This window comes from Xenopus laevis, chromosome 4L (assembly GCF_017654675.1).
Source record: "Xenopus laevis strain J_2021 chromosome 4L, Xenopus_laevis_v10.1, whole genome shotgun sequence".
NCBI lineage: Eukaryota > Metazoa > Chordata > Amphibia > Anura > Pipidae > Xenopus > Xenopus laevis.
The window spans coordinates 110,791,915-110,814,211 of NC_054377.1; the positions used below are offsets into that span (position 1 = coordinate 110,791,915).

A 22,297-nucleotide genomic window follows, 5' to 3' on the forward strand; every position below is an offset into this window, starting at 1 on the left:
TGGAGACCCCTGATCACACTCCCAGCTCTGTTCAGTGCAACCTGTTTTCATTATCTTGGATGCACATTACAAGGTGACTGGGCTGTGACTGTGGGGGCAAAACAAGTTGACTCCTGTAGAATCTGTTTGAAATGAACTCATCCCCACAGTGTAGGAAACCCTAATCTAGTACGACGTCACCCAGAAGACTACAGGCTGTTATAGGGAACACAATGAGGGTCATTTATCAACACTGGGCAAATTTGCCCATGGGCAGTAACCCATGGCAACCAATCAGGTTGCTGCATTCATTGTTCTACTTGCAGCTGGCTTTAAAAAGCCAATCACTGATTGGTTGCTATAGGTAACTGCTTATGGGCAAATTTGCCCAGTGTTGATCAATGAGCCCCATAAAATGTCACATTAATAGGCGCAAGGAGATGCTGCATAGGCAGGTGTGAATGGAACTTTCAATCATCTCCATAGAGTCTGAACCACAGAAGTTATTTTGTAACGACGCGGACCATTTCTGGGGAAAAACAATGCGAAGAACACAAACACAGAGGAGAAGAAAATCAGATCCCATAACCAGCTACAATTCCCAGCCTAAACCTAGCCCCGCCCCCCGGATCTCCGGTACACGTCACTTGTTTTACATCACGCACGGGGTGCAGCACTGATTGGCTAATGCGTGTCCATGCCAGCGCGTCATCCTGTTGCAGAAAGCCGGAACAAGCTTAGTGGCAGCTGTGGTCTCTGCCTACTGAGCAGTCCCGGGGGTTATCAGCTGCTGGCTCGGTAGAGGAGTTGGCAGAGAGGAGTTGCCAGGCCTTGGCATCGCTTTCCTATTCGGCCTTTGTAGGATGTATTTACCTCGGGCCCGGCGTGTGTAGGAGGCTTCCTCAGTCCTCCCGTGCTTGGTATGGGCTGCCCAGCAGTAGAGGCCCGGCGCTGGGGTGACATGTGGCTGGTGGTGGCCTTCTGTCTGCTGGGACACGGACATGCTGCTGTGACCAAGGAGGAGAAGGCTCACTTAAGGTAATAAACAGCCGGATATAGAGACATGTCATTTGTCACAGCTCTTACTCTCATTTAACCACTCCCACCTGGGAATGTTGCGGAGAGCTTGGTGGGAGTTGTAGTTGAGCGACTGCTATAGGTTACTGTACTGTTCATCTTCTTGCTCCCAGCTCCAGCCTCATGTGCTATTGTTATTTCTGTGTGGAACTGGAAGCTACTGGTTGCAGCTGTTACAGTCCCCCCCCAGCTGGCAGGGTTACTGGCCGGAGTAGTAGAACAATAGCTGGGGGACAAAGGGCCTTATGCTGCTCATATCTCCCTTCTGTCTGTGGATATCAGTGTTCTTGTTATTGCACTTCCCTCCCAGTAAGGGCAGAGACACACGCTGCTATTTCGGGAGATTAGTCGCCCAGCGACAAGTCACTTCTTCTTCGCACGACTAATCTCACCAAACTGCCTCCCCGCTGGCTAGCATCTAAATCGCCCGCAGGATGGCACTCGGAGCGATTTGTTTTCCGAAGTCGCCCAAAGTTGCCTCATGAGGAAACTTCCTAAACGAAGCGCTCTTAGCACCATCCCCCAGTAGCTTTGTGTGCCCCTGCCATAAGGCAACTTTGGGCGACTTCGTAAAACGTAGCATTCCTAGTGTCATCCCGCCGGTGATTTACATTGTAGCCAACAGGAAGGCAGTTCAGGTAGATTAGTCGCCTGAAGAAGAAGCAATTTTTCGCTGGGCGACTAATCTCCCAAAATAGCAGTGCGTGTCTCTGCCCTAACATGGAACTCCCCTTTAATCCGAGTCTCAGCCACATACACATCAGATATTAGGGTTAACCCCTCCAGAGGTTGAATGAAGTTACAGTATTTGTCCTCACCAAATCTGCTGGGAGGAAGTTCAGTCCATTTGTCATCTTTCCACCTATATATTCTGGGTGGCATTTCCCTTTTCCATCTTTCTGCTTTGCCAAATTCTAATGTTCTCTTACCGCCATAAGGTGCTTCCTGCTGGGACTCATTCTCTCTGTATTTGAATGTGATATGATATGTCTCACTTCACCCTCTTTTAAGCTGTGGCTGTTTAGGTTTAGAAGGCTTTTCCTCCTGATGCCCTTATCTCCCTCTTGATATTGGATTGATTTACTACTGCCTATCTGGATTGCTTTCTTTTTGAATGAACTTATTTTTTTACATTAATTTCTTCTGTTGTATTGTCGTTAATACCACTGTTAAGGGAGAATTAAACCAATGTATTAGACACCCCTAATCACGTACCTGCTCTATTGGGCACGACCCCAACATCTTTATCTTTCTTAAGCATCCCCTTCTTTTACTGGGCACATAGGACACCACTGCCCTAATACCACTGCCCTAATACCACTGCCCTAATACCACTGCCCTAATACCACTGCCCTAATACCACTGCCCTAATACCACTGCCCTAATACCACTGCCCTAATACCACTGCCCTAATACCACTGCCCTTATAACACTGTCCACTGCCCTTACACCACTGCCCTTACACCACTGCCCTTACACCACTGCCCTTACACCACTGCCCTTACACCACTGCCCTTACACCACTGCCCTTACACCACTGCCCTTACACCACTGCCCTTACACCACTGCCCTTACACCACTGCCCTTACACCACTGCCCTTGCCCTTACACAACACTGTTCAGCAGAACAAGCAGGTCAATCCAGTACTAAATACAAAGAGCTTACAATCTAAGTGATTTGTTCTTTAATTAGAGTCTCTGCAGCCCTTGTGTGAGTTCTTCCTTTTTACTCACAAGATTTATGTCACCACTTTGTCCATGTCACCACTTTGTCCATGTCACCACTTTGTCCATGTCACCACTTTATCCATGTCACCTATTTCCGTAACTGATTAAACGCTTGACTTGTAGGTGTATGCAGCACAAACAGCAGGTGTTGTGTAACATGTTTGACTGCTCGGCAGCGCACAGTTTCCTGACAAGCACACAGTCCTTATGGGTCTGTTTCTCATTTTTATTGCCAGTTCTGGAGAAATGGTTCATGAAACATATGCATGAACGTTGAATAGAGATGGAACAGATTAAACTTGGGAGACAAAACGTAACATGTGCCATTACCCTTCATTTTACACACTGTATACTTTTCTGCTTGCAAAGTTCTACTCTCTTAAGCTGGCCATAGATGTGCAGATATTAGCCATGTATCGTACAATCAATCATACGGCACAATCTGCCAAACTGCAACTGTCTGACAGATAGCAGTGATAGTTACCCATTGATATTGTCAGAAAGGCACTACATGCAGAGATATTGTTGGCCGTCAGAAATCTTCTAACCTGTCTGATCGACTAAACAACCGATTACCATGGTTCGAAAAATGTTGGGACAATTCTCACGGTCTGAAAAAAGTATGAACGTTTTTTTGTGCAAACTTATCTTTGCACCTATGGCCAGCTTTACTGTCAGTGGCGGAACTACCGGGGGAGCAGGGGGGGGTGCGAGCGGGCCAGGGCCTGCACCCCCTCAGGGCCCCCCGGCAGTCCGTGCGCCACATACAAATGCGGCCGTACGGAGGGGGACGGGGCCCGGCTGCGCCTCATGCACCAGGGCCCGCCCCCCTCTAGGATCGCTACTGTTTACTGTTGTAGTGACTCAGGCCACTATAATTGTAATGAATAAGGCACAGTGCACCTACTTCCTACTGCCACCGTGGCAACATCCAGATCATCCCATGAAAGAGTACATATTCTAATTAAAGGGCTGACATCACTTGATTTGGAATCCACACAGTCCTCTTTTGCCCTGGGCCTGGAATGTGTTTAGTGCACTGCACTTAAAGGAATAGTTCTATATAAAAATAAAAACTGGGTAAATAGGCTGTGCAAAATAAGAAATGTTAGTTAGGCAAAAATGTAGTGTATAAAGGCTGGAGTGACTGGATGTCTAACATAATAGCCAGAACACTACTTCCTGCTTTGCAGCTCTCTTGGTTTCCACTGATTGGTTACCAGACAGTAACCAATTAGTGACTTGAGGGGGGGGTGCCACATGGGTCATAACTGTTTCTTTTGAATCTGACTTGAATGCTAAGGATCAATTGCAAATTCACTGAATAGTTATGTGCCCTGTGCCCCCCCCCCCTTAAAGTCGCTTACTAACTCAGAGTTAAAGAGCTGAAAAGCAGGAAGTTGGGTTCTGTTCTGTTGTCCGCTCACTCCTGCCTATATAGATTACTTTTTTGGCTAACTATATTAGAAACATTGTTTATTTTGCACAGACTATCTATTTACCCAGTAATTATTTTTACACTGAATTGTTCTTTTAAGATTTATATGGGGTCACAGCATTCAGCAAAGTCTTGGAATCAATGGTGATGCACATGCCACAATATTATCCCACATGTCATTGTTGACCGCAAACAGCCAATAAGGCGACCACAAGCGTGTTCCACACAGTGAAAAGAAACATGCTTGTGCTGATGATAGATTAAAGGCAATTAAGGGCATTTTCATCACTGAGGTTCTTCTTGTTAGCACCCTGCTAGTCAAATACCACATGTACTGGTCACTGCTATGTCGTTTCATTGTGGTACATGTAGACAAGGACCAGCAGGGCAGAACATAGACTGGGACAGAGAGGAACTCTTTATTTGTAGTTACATTTGCAAATAACTTTAAATGTATAATAGTGTTTTATGGGACATACATTATTTGAATACATTCCTGCAACACTTACTGTATACACAGTGTGTATAAGGAAGAGAATGATGTGGTCATCGTGATGTCTAGATGTTTTTTATGAAATATTTAAGAAAACTGTCCTATCACGACGGGGTCCAGTAAGGGCTGATAGAATGGTGGTTTGCAAGTCAAATGTGTATATATGGTGACTTGGGGGCTCAGAGCCAAGAAATGGCATCCTTGTTTTCAAGATGGTCTTTTTTCATACTTCCCAACTTTCTTATAAAGGAGTTGTGTAAAAATAAAAACTGGGTAAATAGGCTGTGCAAAATAAAATGTGTTTCTAATATAGTTAGTTAGCCAAAAATGTAATGTATAAAGGCTGGAGTGACTGGATGTCTAACAAAATAGCCAGAACACTACTTCCTGATTTTCAGCTCTCTTGGTTTCCATTGATTGGTTACCAGGCAGTAACCAATCACAGACTTGAGGAGGGGGCATATGGGTCATAACTGTTGCTTTTGAATCTGAGCTGAATGCTGAGGATCAATTACAAACTCACTGAACAGAAATGTACCATGTGGCCCCCCTTCAAGTCGCTGACTAACTCAGAGTTATAGAGCTGAAAAGCAGGATGTAGTGTTCTGGCTATTAAGTTACACATCCAGTCACTCTAGCCTTTATACATTACATGTTTGTCTAACTAACCATATTAGAAACATTTTTTTATTTTGCACAGCCTATCTATTTACACAGTTTTTATTTTCACACTGAACAGTTCTTTTAAAGGGTTAAGCCGAATGAGGATTCTATAGGTGTTTAGGTGCTCTGCTTTGGCCAACATTGTTTTCTGAATAAGTATTAGCCATTCATGTTCAGGTTGCCATCTGAACAATGCAATAATAATGCAACCAAATCCTCTTTGTTTTTTTGTGCTTCAACCAAATATTATGAGGTCTAGCTAGATAATCCCATCAGCCAAATAACTCATCAGCAGGTGATTGTGGTGCTCTCCTGACAAGCAGGGGCCCCTAATGTCACTTTATTGTTGGCCTAGGGGCCAAAAAAACATTTTAGTGCTATTTGACAAGCTTCTTGTATTGAATCCTCACCTAGCAAGTGAATATGAATATATGTGCCCAACTTTAGACTCTAGTCCCTTTATGTAATAAAAAGCGCAACGTTTGCCCAGGTGCAATAACCTATAGGTACGTTTTGCTTTTAAATGAGTGACCAGAAAATGCTACCTCCTGCTAAAGGTGATAAGAACTGGAGCAAACTTTGCACATTTTATTACAGAGCCACATAAATATATAAAGGCAAACCAGCAAATTAGATCATATCACAGTGATTGGTAATCTATGTCTTAAAGTTACACTACTCTCCCTAGTTAAGAACCAAGCCAAACCTGTTGGGCACAGGAAAGGATGAGGAGCTCTACTGTGCTAGAAAGATTGAACTATTGTACTTTCACTAAAGTCCAAGCATAGGTTACTTTGTTATTATTATAATCCTTTGTACGCTTTCTCTAGATTGGATGAGCAGTAGCACAAATGTTACATTTCAAAAATGAAACAAAAAACGATTCCACAATACATATTTACTTTATTTTTAGTAATTGTAACAACACATATGGTGTTTGTTCTCTTTACTGAAATCTTCCTGCATCACTACTGATTCTTGTTTTGTTTTTCCAAACATCTATCCATCCAGCCATGGAACACACCTAGTTTAAGGGGCCTATTTATTAAACCTCAATTTTTTCTGGTCAAGGTTTTTTTCTGGTCAAAGCTGCTAAAAATCCTAATCCGAAAATACTCCATTTTAAACCTGTCGAGGTTTTGAAGAAGTTAATGGCAGATGTCCCTGAAGTTGTTTATGATCTGCGCTGGATAATCCGATAAAGTTGGGGCTTTCAATTCGTGGGAGTGACTTTGGTTGGCTTTGTTTTCATGAAAAGATAAGATTAATTCTTGTTTTAGGAAATACGCCCCTAAATGTACAATAGACAAAGTTATGGTTGGTTTTAGAAGTATTTTCTGCATTAGCTGGGTGCAAGGTGCAGGCTGTGTTTGGTTAAAGGTTCTGTATGTATCATCATTTCTTGGGATAAATAGTGATGGTAAAAATGCCGCCACGTGAATGTAGTTCTTACCCGGTCCTTTGGTGAGCATTGCAGAGGGTGACAGGTCAATGCAAGTATACAGCAGTTTGTTTTCACTTAACTTGGAATGAGAGGGTGTGGGCTGTTATCATATGTGCCTCTTACACGAAAAGCCCACACACAGGAGGGACCTTACTAGCAGGACACACGTTGGTTGCATTATTGGGCAAAAGAAATGCTACTGACTCTATTTGACAGTCAAAAACACTGTAGTGCAATAATTGTTAGAATGGAATTATAAGCGTTGCCGCTGCATATTGTAGAGTAGGTCCACATTGCTATGAATGGGATTACCATCTGTTGATTATTGACTAAGGTCAATGACCAAATGAAGTGCAACATGTGACCTTTGGCACGTCTCCCGAAATAAACTAGAGAGAGAGAGAGTGTATAATATGTGTATAAAGTAGTAAAAAACAAATCACACAATGCTCAGGCCATTAATTGACAGACAGCAATCGTACTAAAATTATGTCTGACAAATAATGAGTCACCCATTTATATCGTCAATACATGCAGAGATATTATCATTAGTCAATGTAAATCTTTTAACCTGTCCGATCGACTGAACGACCAATCACCATGGTATGAAAAATGTGGGAAAATCATAAATTTTGTACAATGGTATCTTAACATCTATGGCTTGCATAGGACTGCACACTGTTCCTTATAAATGAGCCCCATCTACATTATACTGGCTTCTACATTAAACTTATTTGAGCAACAATACAAAACCAGGTGCATATTCATGTTCATCTAAGTGGTGAGTTTTATGCGAAAGTGGAAATGCAAATCATGTAAAAGTATTAGAGGCTGTGGGTTAATCAGAAATGCCTCACTCCAGGCCAATACGAACACTTTTATCAAGGCAAGCCTTGTATCATCTCAGAATCTTGTTTGTGCACCAGAATGGGGGACCTGGTGTCCATCCCCTTGCCCTGGCTACACAATTAAATGGTGAAGAGAACTGTGACATCTAGGAAGTGCTGAATGGAAAGGCATAGAGAAGGGGCAGACAATATTTGATTGACAGTTGAGATTTTTAACAGCAATGAATGCTTTTAATAAAAAAAAGAATTTGGATTTCATGTTTAATTTGAAAAGGACTTTTATTATACAGCTTTTTATGTCTGGGTGACAGGTCCACTTTAATCATGTGTTTTAAAGTCCCTACTTTATACATTACATATTGAGGAAAGACATAAAGCTAAACATTATTTTTAATGGTGGTGTCTTCCTGCTTTTCTAAGCTGCCTCCTCAGGTTGCAACCTGTCATGAATACTTTGAGGTTTATATGAGTCCAAGGCCGGCTCATTGTGATTGGCTTATAGAAAAATGACTTATGAGCAAGGAATGTCTGTATTGTTATTTGTTAGTGAGTATTTTGACAATTGTTTTGTAACTCATTCACTACATATGAGTATCGAAGGGGCCTTTTGGACAAGTTTGGTATATTTCTTCCCAGAGTAATGTATTTGTCGGAGATGTTTAAAGGGCAACTATTGTGAAAATGAAAATTTTATATAAGATTCATCTCATGGGAAAAAAGGAACCTTCCAAATCTAATCCATAAACATCTTTATTATTTTCTTAAATAATCGAATTATTCTCCCTCGTCCTTCTTTCACCAGTCTATATTCATGCTGCAGTCACTTATTTTGAAAGACTGAAGACTGTTCACTCTAATTCATTGTCACAAATGTATTTGGCCTAACTATCAAAACAAAATCGGACTCCGACTCCTGCCTGAAGAGAGGCAGATTGCTGATATTCATGAGTAACTTGATTAGAAACGGTACAGAATTGTTGACTACTATCTTTCCATAATATAAGGGTTCTATTAGATTTCCATTTTCACAATAGTTCCCTGACCAGTCTAAAGGAATGTGCTAAAGTTCCTTGTATGCAGAACTAACGTGAGCTGAAGACATACCTGTAACTGCCCTACAGCAATGTTTACTGTACCAAAACTACATCATTCTTATTTTATTTACACCTTTTACTTTTTAGCAAAACTCTTCCCTCTAGTTGCCAAGCAAGTTTCCTCCCTTGAAGCAATAGATGGCTGGAATGTGCATACTGCTTAGGGTTATGTTCATTTCATTATTAGTAGCTGTGTCGCTGCATTCAGGGCCCCTTCCATGTGACAATGTGTTATGTGTATAAAATATTGCCGCTGACTGTTACCTTACCTTTCTTCTAGCGCTTGACCATTTATAAGGCTACTGTACCCTAAATATCCCAGCTTTTTCTTAGAAGAGGGAAATGGCTAAGCTTCCATTCTTTTATAAAGTCTATGTAAAATCTATGGGCAAAACTCTTCAGTTGTCCCTGTTAAAGTTTCTCTTGGAGCAGCCCATTCCTGTCTTGGTTTGGATAGACATGCTCTTGGTGATATAAGACAAGGCCCCATTTAAAGGAAAGTAATACAAATATAATGCAGTGTTGCCCTGCACTGATAAAACTGCTGTGTTTGCTTCAGAAACACTACTATTGTTTATATAAATAAGCTGCTGTATAGCCATGGGGGCAGCCATTCAAAGGAGAAAAGGCTCAGGTTACTCAACAGATAAGCTCTGTAGAACATGGTGGTATCTGTTATCGACTATTTAACCTGTGCCATATAGCCTTTTTTTCAATTCCTGCCATTACTAATATGCTTGTTTATATGAACTATAATAGTGTTTTGAAGCAAACAGGTCAGTTTTACCAGTACAGGGCAACACTACATGATATTTTCATTACTTAAATACACTTTTTTGTTGCTACTGTTCCTTTAAGCACTCTTAGGGTACATTCTTATGGCAGTATTTTGCCAGTAACACCAACTAAGATGCATCAAAAGTCTTTGTAATGAACCAATTTATACAATTAGTAGGAAACATGGAAACCACCTGTAGTTTATCTGGTAAGGATTTGGGGACAGTTCATGAATAGGTAATTTATAAGGCTCCTGTTATACTGGGCACCCATTCCAGTCTGTTGTAGCTCCCATTCAGTTGAAGTGGAAACACTGAGCAGCACATGTTTGAGCACTTTCTGGTATGAACATTCTCCTATGAGTGATTTATGGGCCAACATGCACCAACACTTACTTTTCTAGTGTTTTCCTTTCATCTGAATTGGAGACATGAAATACAAGTACAAGTACAGGTATAGGACCTGTTATCCAGAATGCTCGGGACCTGTGGTTTTCTGGATAACGAATCTTTATACCTTAAGTCTACTAGAAAATCATGTAAACATTAAATAAACCCAATAGGCTGGTTTAAATTCCATTAATGATTAACCTTAGTTTGGATCAAGTACAAGGTACTGTTTTATTTTTACAGGAAAAAAGGAAATTATTTTTAAAAAACTTGGATTATTTCATTATAATGGAGTCTATTGGAGACCACCTTTCCATAATTCGGAGCTTTCTGGATAACTGGTTTCCGTATAACGGATCCCGTACCTGTACAAGTTTAAGCCCTATTGATATTGTGCTCACGTTGAACATAACTGTATTAAATCCTCTTTACAAGGGGTCCTTCAGCCAACAATTCACATAGTGGAAGGACATGATATTTTAAGCAGCTTTCCCAGATGCATTAATTAAACAGGGGTTATCTGTAAATGCAATTGCTTGCTGTTTGTATTCCACTGAAACACTGTAATAGACGGCAGGTGATAAACAGACTGACTTCTGCTACATTCTTTCAACATTTTCTTTTAATATGTGAAAACGTGACTATGAAGATTTTCATTCATCCAGGTCATGGCATATCTAGTATAGGTCAATCTAAAACAACTGGACTTGCTGAGTAATCAATGAAGACGTTTCTGGTGTGACTGGTGTAGGAAGTTCTCGGCATATACAGTGGTGTGAAAAACTATTTGCCCCCTTCCTGATTTCTTATTCTTTTGCATGTTTGTCACACTTAAATGTTTCTGCTCATCAAAAACCGTTAACTATTAGTCAAAGATAACATAATTGAACACAAAATGCAGTTTTTAAATGAAGGTTTACGTTATTAAGGGAGAAAAAAAACTCCAAATCTACATGGGCCTGTGTGAAAAAGTGATTGCCCCCCTTGTTAAAAAATAACTTAACTGTGGTTTATCACACCTGAGTTCAATTTCAAAGGTTATAAAGCCATTTCTAAAGCTTTGGGACTCCAGCGAACCACAGTGAGAGCCATTATCCACAAATGGCAAAAACATGGAACAGTGGTGAACCTTCCCAGGAGTGGCCGGCCGACCAAAATTACCCCAAGAGCGCAGAGACAACTCATCCGAGAGGCCACAAAAGACCCCAGGACAACATCTAAAGAACTGCAGGCCTCACTTGCCTCAATTAAGGTCAGTGTTCACGACTCCACCATAAGAAAGAGACTGGGCAAAAACGGCCTGCATGGCAGATTTCCAAGGCGCAAACCACTTTTAAGCAAAAAGAACATTAAGGCTCGTCTCAATTTTGCTAAAAAACATCTCAATGATTGCCAAGACTTTTGGGAAAATACCTTGTGAACCGACGAGACAAAAGTTGAACTTTTTGGAAGGTGCGCGTCCCGTTACATCTGGCGTAAAAGTAACACAGCTTTTCAGAAAAAGAACATCATACCAACAGTAAATATGGTGGTGGTAGTGTGATGGTCTGGGGTTGTTTTGCTGCTTCAGGACCTGGAAGACTTGCTGTGATAGATGGAACCATGAATTCTACTGTCTACCAAAAAATCCTGAAGGAGAATGTCCGGCCATCTGTTCGTCAACTCAAGCTGAAGCGATCTTGGGTGCTGCAGCAGGACAATGACCCAAAACACACCAGCAAATCCACCTCTGAATGGCTGAAGAAAAACAAAATGAAGACTTTGGAGTGGCCTAGTCAAAGTCCTGACCTGAATCCTATTGAGATGTTGTGGCATGACCTTACAAAGGCGGTTCATGCTAGAAAACCCTCAAATAAAGCTGAATTACAACAATTCTGCAAAGATGAGTGGGCCAAAATTCCTCCAGAGCGCTGTAAAAGACTCGTTGCAAGTTATCGCAAACGCTTGATTGCAGTTATTGCTGCTAAGAGTGGCCCAACCAGTTATTAGGTTCAGGGGGTAATTACTTTTTCACACAGGTTTGGATTTCTTTTCTCCCTAAATAATAAAAACCCTCATTTAAAAACTGCATTAAAAACTGCATTTTGTGTGACAAACATGCAAAAGAATAAGAAATCAGGAAGGGGGCAAATAGTTTTTCACACCACTGCAAACTCTTCCACTAATCCAATCACAATGGCACATGAATGGATGTGTGAAGTGTTCTGAAACCGCCGGGGTACAGATGTTAGAACAGCATTGTATGTAGCAGACAGGTTGTGTCGAAGGCCCCCGCCTCTGTTTAGGAATGGTTTCTCCACCTTGACATGAATCGCCTCTTTCACGCCTCGTTCAAACCAAGATTTGGACCTTGCTATCTTCAAAGGAGTTTCCCTTGTCTTTTAGGTGTCAGCTGAGTTTTGCCCTGTAGAGTTCTCCCTCCTGTGCTGAGCCATTCGCTTGGAGAGCAGTTGTTTTGTCTCCCCAATGTATAGATCTGTGCACTCCTCGCTACACTGGACTCCATATACCACATTGCTTTGTTTTTCTTTTGGTGTTGGATCCTTTGGGTGTACCAGTTTTTGTCTGTGTGTTGCTAGGTTTGAAAAACACAGGGATGTGGTGTTTTTTGAAAATCCTCCTGAGTTTCTCCGCCACTCCAGCTACATATGGGATGACTATGTTTCGAGAACTTCCCACACCAGTCAGTTGAAATGAAGAAGCTGCTCGGATGAGTAGTGAAACGTCTTCATTGATTCCAGTTGTTTTCAGATTTACCTATACTAGATAAATATGTGAAAACGAATGTTGTTTTTGGTTGGAGCTCCCTTAAAGCTATAGCGTTTGCTTTTCTTTCTTTATATTTCCATCAGTATTCCTAATCCCTGAGATGTCGGCATTTTAACAGAACTGAACAGTTTATCTACAGCAGTTGATTGCTGACTTAATGGGGTGTAATTGTTAATTGAGATAAATCATATACAGTCTATTTTTTTTATATATGTATATCATTTACTTTCTGCAGGAGTCAAGTGCTGGAGATGTTCGATCATGCATACGGAAATTATATGGTATGTAAACTTGCTTTCTTTTTGTGGTGTAGAGGAATAGTTACACATGATTGTATTTTAGGGGTTGGAATGATTAACTCCAGATATGGGAATTCTAGTAGCGACACAGTAAAGCACCTGCTATTGGACTGCAGCAGCCTTACTAACCTCCTTAGCTTATGTTCAACTGAATTCTCACCCCATATGGCTTCTGCACTGTCCCCTGTTCTAGATTTAATCAATTCTTAAAGGAGAACTAAACCCTAAAAATGAATACAGTTAAACATGCCATATTGTACATACAGAACTTGTTGTACCAGCCTAAAGTTTCAGCTTGTCAATAGCAGCAATGATCCAGGACTTCAAACTTATCACAGGGGGTCACCATCTTGGAAAGTGTCTGTGACACTCACATGCTCAGTGGGCTCTGAGCAGCTGTTGAGAAGCTAAGCTTAGGGGTCGTCACTAATTATCAAGCAGAAAATGAGGTTGGCCTGTAATATAAGCTGATGCTACAGGGCTGATTATTAAATTCTGATGCTAATTGCACTGGTTTCTGTGCTGCCATGTAGTAATTATGTGTATTAATTACTAATCAGCCTTATATTGTGACATTTATATTCTATGTGTACTATATATTGTGAGTGGGTCCCTAAGCTCAGTAAGTGACAGCAGCACAGAGCATGTGCAGTGAATCAGCAGAAAAGAAGATGGGGAGCTACTGGGGCATCTTTGGAGACAAAGATCATTACTGCTAAAGAGCTGTGGTTGCCTTGGGCTGGTACAGAAGCCTAAAACATAATGTACAACATTTCTAGTCTACTTCTTCAGTTAAGCTTTACTTCTCCTTTAATGCAGACCAGAAACACCAAAACTTTTAAGATCTTTATATGCATTTAAATATAATGTACTGATACTACTGATACTCTGCACTGGTAAAAATAGGTGTGTGTGTTTGTTTCAGAAACACAACTGCAGTTTGCACAAATCAGCTGCTGTGTAGCCATGGGGCAGCCATTTAAGCTGCATAAGGCAAAAAGGCTCATGTTTATAATAGATCTGAAACATTAAATGTGTAGAAATGTAATTTGAAGTCTCTCCGCTCTTTTTTTCTAAGGGCGAGGTCACATGTGGTGTTTTTACGTTGCGCTCTTAAAAACGTGCGGTCGAGAGTAGATACTCATGTCGTTTTCTTTTTCCAACATGCATTTCTGTATTTCCTCATTCCCCACAATTCCACTTGGAAGAATTTTAGTAAACTTTTGTGGTAAAAAAGCCAAGCAGGAAAGCAATTTACATGCCAAATGTAGCCGGACTGATCGTCAATACGCAACGTAATTATGTCACCAGCATACAATGCCACAAATACGTATATGCGCAATCCATCACGTGAGAGTTTGCCCACCATATTGAAAATATGTGGTGTATTTCAGTGAAGTGTATTTCCAAACCTGATAATCCCATAGAGTCCAATAATATGGCGTTTCCTTGGCATATTGGTGTTTCTGCTGAAAAACGCAAATACTTTTTTCGCAAGCGCCCCGTAGGAATTGCCATAGTACTTATTCCATTATTTTCAATAGGGCTTAATTTTTTGTGTATTTACGCTCAACTCTTTTTTTTAAAATGCAAAGTAAAAACTCTATGTGTGACCTCGCCCTAAGCTGAGAAATATCGGAAGACTTTTTTATTCTTTTAATATCCCCATTTAGCCTCTTGCTGCCACTTCAGGCTTAAAGAAGAATTCAACCCTAAACTTAAAAAAAAACCCTTCCCCTACCATACATAGACCTCCTTCCCCCCAGCCTAAGTGTTACCCTGGGAAAATACCCCTAACGTTTTACTTACCCCTCGGTGCAGATTCAGGCATCGGAGTTCATGGGCGCCATCTTCTTCTCTTCGGAAATCATTTGGAATGAGACCAGCATGTTGGTGCATGCGCAGTTGGAGTAATTTTCTGTTTCGTGACAACTGTGCATGTGCCGAAACTCACAAAAATTACTGAAGCGCCGGTCTCATTACGAAGACTACCGAAGCGGCTAATGATGGCGCCCGTGAACTTCGATGCCTGAATTTGCACCAAGGGGTAAGTAAAACATTAGGGGCATTTGCCCGGGGTAACACTTAGGCTGGGGGGAGGAAGAATGGGGGGTCTATGTAGGGTAGGGGGGTAGGGTTTTTTAAGTTTAGGGTTGAATTCTCCTTTAAAAGAACAGTAACACCAAAAAATGAAAGTGTTTTAAAGTAATGAAAATATCATGTAGTGTTGCCCTGCACTGGTAAAACTGTGTTTGCTTCAGAAACACTATTATAGTTCATATAAACAAGCTGCTGTTTAGCAATGGGGGAAATTAAAAGGCTATGGCACAGGTTAAATAGTGGATAACCGATAACACCATTATGTTCCACAGAGCTTATCTGCTATCTGCTGTGTAACCTGAGCCTTTTCTCCTTTGAATGTTACTGTTTTTTTAAATACCCACACCAGCTCTCTTTGTAATAGTTTACCAACATCAGGATCTGCAGACTTTTCTGTCTCCCAAGTGTTGTTTCTTATATAGACTTCTTATAACCCTGCAGTGCCCGAATGTGCTTAAAATACATCGTTTTTAGTGAGTTGTGCTGTTTGTGTAGCCGGCTAACGTATCCACGGGAAACTTTTTTTTAATGTAATATTCTATGTATCCCAATTAGCAACACGCTTACCCAGCTGACGAACTCATGCCCTTGACCTGCCGTGGAAGAATACGTGGCCAGGAACCCAGCAGAGGGGATGTTGATGACGCTTTGGGAAAGTAAGCTGTAAAAAATCTGTTTGTAGAGTTTTAGCTCATGTTTACAGCTGTAAAAGATCTCTTCTTTATCCAGTCTGGTCTGCTGATTAAATGGAAAGTCCTGTGCTGGCTGTGTCATCTACAAGGTCGTGTATACATTTCCACTGCTCTGTAAAGGTGTGTCCTATAACTCCTGTGGCTGGATGGGAAACAGCTCAGAAAACTCCCTTTATTGGGCAAGAAGTGCACATGTTCTTGTTAATATTTCATGGGCAGCGTGTGTTAGCGGTTTTTGCATAATCTCACAATAAGCCAATATTCACATTGCACATTGCAGTCAGTCCTGATCAGGGATGCACCGAATCTGAAAGAATCACTGAAAGATTCAGCCTAACCGAATCCTAATTTTCATATGCAAATTAGTGGTGGGAAGGGGAAAACATTTTTTACTTGCTTGTTTTGTAACAAAAAGTCATGATATTTACCTCCCTTTCCCTAATTTGCATATGCAAATTAGGAATCGGATTCAGTTCAGCCAGGCAGAAGGATTCAGCCAAATCCAAATCCTGCTGAAAAAGGCGAATCCCGACCGAATCCCAAACCAAATCCTGGATTCGGTGCATCCCTAGTCCTGATACTTGTTTCCAGTTTCCTCATTGGGTAAATTCCCATGGGAATGGGAATTATTTGAAGTGTTAACAGTGTAATTTAGAAATTAAAATGACACCATAAAAATCATGACAGAATCCCTTTTAAGTACAAAGGGCACCCCCAGATTTTACTTCTCTTTCTACTGGTGTCCCAGACATCCCTTGTGTAAGCTCCTGCTCTTGGGGTAAACTCTGATTTCTCAACATTTTTCTATTTTCCAGATTTTCGCTAACATTAATCGACACACTGGACACACTTGTGGTAGGTTTATATTATTGTTATTATATTAAATGAATCCCTGCTTTACTTGCCATATATCAGTCATGACAAGTCCATCTGTCCCTTACACCATGGTATCATGTTCATGAATATGGATTTATACAAAAGTCAGTGCAGCCCACTAGTGCTGGAAATCACCCAGGCAACAAATTAAACTTGATCCACCCTTGTGCCATTGCCCTCAGAAAGGGTCCTTAATCCCAGCAACCAAGTAGCATTTAAAGTTCCAAACAACGAGCAGTGGGAAATAGAAGACAAACACTGATATTAAAAACATCTAATTACTGAACTGTTTGTGTATCTCTTTGCTAAGGGCATCCACCCATCTGTAGTATCTACTATTAAGAGCAGAGTCACATGCTCAGATTCGGGGAGACTTAGTCGCCCGCCGATAAATCGCCTCTACTTGGGGCAAATAATCTCCCCGAACGGCTAGAATGTAAATCGTCGGCGGGATTGCACTCGGTTTGCTTCATTTTCCCAAGATTCCTCATGAGGCGACTTCGGAAAACAAAGCACTCCGAGTGCCATCCCGCAGGCGATTTACATTCTAGCCGGTGGGAGGTAGTTCAGGGAAGTTAGTCGCCCTGAAGAAGAGGAGATTTGTCGCTGGGCAAAGAATGCTCCCTGGTTGCTGAAGTAATCAACTCCTAGAAGCCACTTAGCAGTTTAAAGTCCAAGTGTGATAACTACAGAACAAAAATATCAATAATTTATTAAAAAAATTACAAATTGTTCAAAATCTTCCCATATGTAGGCAGCAAAAAAATAATAAAATGCCAAATTTTTTTTTTTAGGTGTTAAACAAAACCAAGGAGTTTGAAGATGCAGTCCGAAAAGTGATTACTGATGTCAATTTAGACAATGATATAGTGGTGTCTGTCTTTGAGACAAATATCAGAGTCTTGGGGTAAGTGGTTACACATAAAACACATATAATCTATAAAAAAAATACGAATTGGGGAGTGTAGGGTGATTTCCCCCCAGTTTTACTCATATAATGTGACTATGTGAGTATTTACAAGGTTTGCTGCTTAGTGATATAAACGTACTAAGGAGATTTTGTTGTTCCATTTACCATACTGTCTATATGCCCACATTTTTTGTCTTACTTGAAGCCCTTAACACATTTATATGGAAGACGGCAGAAAGTTTAGCTTTAACATTACAGTAGTGCATTTGTTACAAAACAGAGATTTCTGGACAGTATAGGTTTTTTAGACAGCCATATGGGTACCAACTGGGACCAGTAATGAAGTCTTTTTAAACCAGTCCAGCATAAGAGAAGTTTACTCTCTATTAAAAATTTTATTTTAAGGCTATGGGGCTCCTTTTTTAAAAAAAATAAAAATAAAAAAAAAAGTAGAGTTTTATGTATTGTTTTTATATGTAAAGTATTTGTTGCAGCACTATTTAAAAAAAACTAAAAAGAAAACAAATAATAACATTGTGCTTACTTGCAGCGGCCTCCTTGGTGGACACTCAGTTGCCATCATGCTGAAAGAAAATGGGGATGGCATGCAGTGGTACAATGATGAACTCCTGCACATGGCTAAAGAGCTTGGCTATAAGCTTCTCCCAGCGTTCAACACTACCAGTGGCCTTCCCTACCCCAGAGTACGTTGCAGAATATCCAGTTAATGTTATTGCCTGGTACAATTGTGTTATTTCTCACTTCTTCAAGATCTTGGGTGACTAGAATGCTCAAAAAGAAGCTTACTGTACTAATTGACATTGATACATAGACATAATACACATTCTGTAAGGGTCTTTATGAATTGTTAAATGTTGACTAATGGGTTATGTCTCTAAAAGAGAAGGAAAGCCCCAATCCAAGGGGGGAAGCCAAATTTTAGGGAACCCCTCAAGGAGTCAAGTTGACTTACCTGATACTCTGGGCCGGTGTTCCTGCAGAAAACTTCTTTCCCAATCTTCTTTCTGCTTCTTCTCACTGGGTGCACATGAGCAGTACAGTGAAAAGCTGAACTATAAGCAGACACCTTTTTTTTACTCTACTGTTCATGTGCCGGCCTGCAGCCATTGAAAAAATGTGGAAGAAGAGGATCACTTTGTGGTGCTCACTCAGAGGTACCCCAAGCAGGTGCAGTTTTCTGCTAACAGGAGCACAGACTGGGATATCAGATAAGGGAATATAAGCACTGGGGGTGCCTAACATTTGCTCCTCCCCCATTCTCCTTAAATGACTTCCCCACATCTATACAGCAGCCTTTATATATAAACTGTAGCAACCAAAACTTGGTGGCAGCCATTAGCCTGAAAGTGTTCGAACTCTCCTGCAGCCTTGTACTTTTATGTCTCACTCACAAGGCATAGTTTAGGCCTCACTTTTTAATGTCCCTTAAAGGAGAAGCAAAGTCATCTTGCACTTGGGGGTGCCAAATGTAAGGCACCCCCAAGTGAATGTATTTACTTAGCTGAAACCCGGGGCCGGTGCACCAATCGGCGAAAAACTGCAACGGGTCAGGGTTTTACCAGTGAGCACCGCAGAGTGATCCTCTTCCGTCTTCCTCTTTCTTCACGCGGCTGCACATGTGCAGTAGAGCGAAAAACCAGACTTTAACTAAAAAGTCAGCTATTTTGTTCTACTACGCATGTATCTGCCCCCGGAAATTTGAAGAAAGAAGAAGCTGAAAGAGGATCACTCCGTGGTGCTCGCTGGAATAACGGTGCAGGTTTCTGCTTATAGGAGCACCAGCCTGGGGTTTCAGGTAAGTAAATACAATCACTTGGCACCCCCAAGTGCAAGACAACTTTCCTTCTCCTTTAATAGAATACTGACATATAATCTGTCATCACTTCCTTATTGATGCTGCTATTATGCCTGCTTGGCAACCATAAATGCTTGAATGAATTACTCAACAGCGTCCTGTTTGAATTTCAGTTTTGACTATGCCTTTTATCTGGCTGTTATTCCAAAGTGTGTTACATGCCTTTCATACCCTTTGCTTACATATTTCTTTTAGATTAACTTAAAATTTGGCATCAGAAGGCCAGAGGCTCGGACGGGGACAGAGACTGATACGTGTACAGCTTGCGCAGGAACAATGATCTTGGAATTCGCTGCACTGAGCCGCTTTACTGGAATATCAGTATTTGAGGTTTGTCTTGCTCCTGTTTGGGCATTTAGTTGTTCCAGTTGGCAGTACAATTAATGGGCCTATTTATCATGCTGTGTAAAACATCACTGGTGATGTTGCCTACGGCAACCAATCCGCAATTGGATTTCAAAACCTACAAGTTAGAAAACAAAAGCAAAGATCTGTTTTACAAAGCATGATTAATAGACACCTCAGTGTATGTACGTGTTGAAGTGCTATACGTTTTGAGGCAAATGGTTTCAGTTTTCCTGCAGCTAACGTATTCATGTCTCTGAACAGGAACATGCTCGGAAAGCCCTAGATTTCCTCTGGGACAAAAGGCAGCGCAGCAGTAACCTGGTCGGTGTGACAATTAATATCCATACGGGGGACTGGGTGCGCAAAGGTAAGCATCCCTTCTACATGTGCCATTCACAATATCAATATGCATTGATTGCTCTTTGTTCTATTCGGCAGTTTTATTGCACCACCCAGTTGCATCCTCTGTGTACAATACGTTTTATTTTTTCTCTTGAAGACAGCGGAGTGGGAGCAGGAATAGATTCTTACTATGAATATTTACTGAAGGCCTACGTTCTCCTGGGGGATGACAGCTATCTGGAAAGATTCAATACAGTAGGTTGATTGCAGACCGTTTAAACAACTATTGGAAAATTGTGTAGGTGCAGTACCATTTAGATAGCTTTGACTGCTATGTTTTGGAGTATTTTCCAATAAATGCAGCTCCAAGGCACCCAGAAATGGCCAAATAAACATTCATGTGAATTGGCTGCAATTGCTCATGTGGGTGCTTGTAGGCAATGCACATGCAAGTGGGAGGAGAGATGCTTCACCATTTATTATAATTTCCTGAGCTGTTTTTAGATTAAATAATCTTTTATTCAACACTGATCAAGCAACTCTGCAATCCTGTAGCACTATGATGCCATTATGCGATACATAAGCCAGCCTCCACTCCTGCTTGATGTACATATCCACAAACCAATGCTGACAGCACGGACATGGATGGATTCACTACTTGCATTTTTCCCTGGTCTCCAGGTAAAGTCCATACAACATATATATATATATATTAATGGTTATTTATTATACATTACCAAAAATCAAACAAACATTTCAGTCCTAATATGGATCTTCTCCAGGTCAGGTCCAGTTAGAAAACTAATATAGAGAATTCACTGCCTTGTTGACTGTACATCATATTTATGATTAATATTAGGACTGCTGTTTAGAAAATTGTCAACGTTTTTTTTTTCTTTCTTTTTTTTGCTGGGTTATGAAAAAATCGCAATTCTCTTTAAAACAAAAAGCCCAGTTCCATTTTTGAAATGTATGTTCCTGGTTCTACTTATTGGAATACCTCAACTTGATGCAAACATTTACAGTATGTTATCTGACTTTCCCATGTTTTTTCTCGATGTATACACCACTGCTTAATATGTTGGTCCTTTATAAATATGTGCTAAAGCAATGTCTGTGTATATATTGCTGTTTCCACTAGGTGTTGAAGGGGGATATCAGACCTGCAATTGAGACTCACGAAATGCTTTACCAGGTGATAAAAAAGCACAATTTTCTACCAGAGGTAAGCTTCTTTATTGATTGCTGCAACTTAACATTTTTACTACAGTTGCCATATTCATCAGCTTATTGCTGCAGAGAGTGTTTGTTTTTGGGACCTTTAAAAGTATTTCTAAGCAAATTATTAGTATCATGATATGTGTTCATAGTGTATTTTCTCATGATGGAAAATTATAATCTCTGCCATGTTCTGATAAAGCTTTTCTATTTATATTGACTGGCTGGTTTTCTTTTTCTAGGCCTTCACAACTGATTTCAGGGTTCACTGGGCCCAGCACCCTTTAAGACCAGAGTTTGCTGAAAGTACTTATTTCCTCTATAAAGTAAGAACAACACAAGTTATTTGTGAATGTTAACACTTGCACATCACTGAGATGTCTTATACATAACTTGGCTGTAATAACTGGACATATATTTCATTTATATGTTCTGTTTTATGTATATGATTCCACATGTTAGCAACTTGCTTCAATTCAGCTGCCGGTGCTACTCATCTTGTAAAGCCTGAGGCAGCCTATACAGTTGCTTTCTAGAGTTTGAGTTTCTGTGGGATCCAGTAGCTTTGGCTGGCAAGATATAAATATAATAGGCTGTGGCTTTCTGCTAATCATGTTCATTTTTTTCCAGGCCACTGGTGATCCTTACTACCTCGAAGTGGGAAAAACTCTGATTGATAATCTGAATAAATATGCACGGGTGCCATGTGGATTCGCTGCTGTTAAAGATGTGCGGACCGGAAGCCATGAAGACCGGTATGTTTTAAACTTTTTTCATCATTTCTTTAAAATGTAATTTTTTTGCTGTCCCATAGTAGATGCAATAGCGCTGGAACAAAATTAACATTGCTTTCTGGCTTGAGTTGATATAAAGCCTACATTAAGGGGCAGATTTATCAAGGGTCAAATTTCGAAGTTAAAAATACTTCGAAATTCAA

At 40.7% G+C, this 22,297-nt stretch overlaps 1 protein-coding gene across 3 annotated transcripts in view; it reads left to right on the top strand.

Annotated features, from left to right (window-relative positions):
- Positions 1–654: 654 nt before the first annotated feature.
- The window catches only part of edem3.L (ER degradation enhancer, mannosidase alpha-like 3 L homeolog), a 36,038-nt gene continuing 14,395 nt past the window's right edge, over positions 655–22,297 (top strand). For 2 of the 3 annotated variants that reach the window (XM_041589264.1, XM_041589265.1), the window contains exons 1-13: positions 655–1,017; positions 12,935–12,980; positions 15,654–15,754; positions 16,606–16,645; positions 17,461–17,573; positions 18,127–18,280; positions 19,648–19,782; positions 20,062–20,167; positions 20,300–20,397; positions 20,698–20,823; positions 21,284–21,367; positions 21,603–21,686; positions 21,991–22,115. In XM_041589264.1, coding sequence (XP_041445198.1) covers positions 902–1,017; positions 12,935–12,980; positions 15,654–15,754; positions 16,606–16,645; positions 17,461–17,573; positions 18,127–18,280; positions 19,648–19,782; positions 20,062–20,167; positions 20,300–20,397; positions 20,698–20,823; positions 21,284–21,367; positions 21,603–21,686; positions 21,991–22,115 — 1,328 coding nt within the window. In that variant the 5' untranslated portion in view covers positions 655–901. 3 annotated transcript variants of the gene reach the window in all.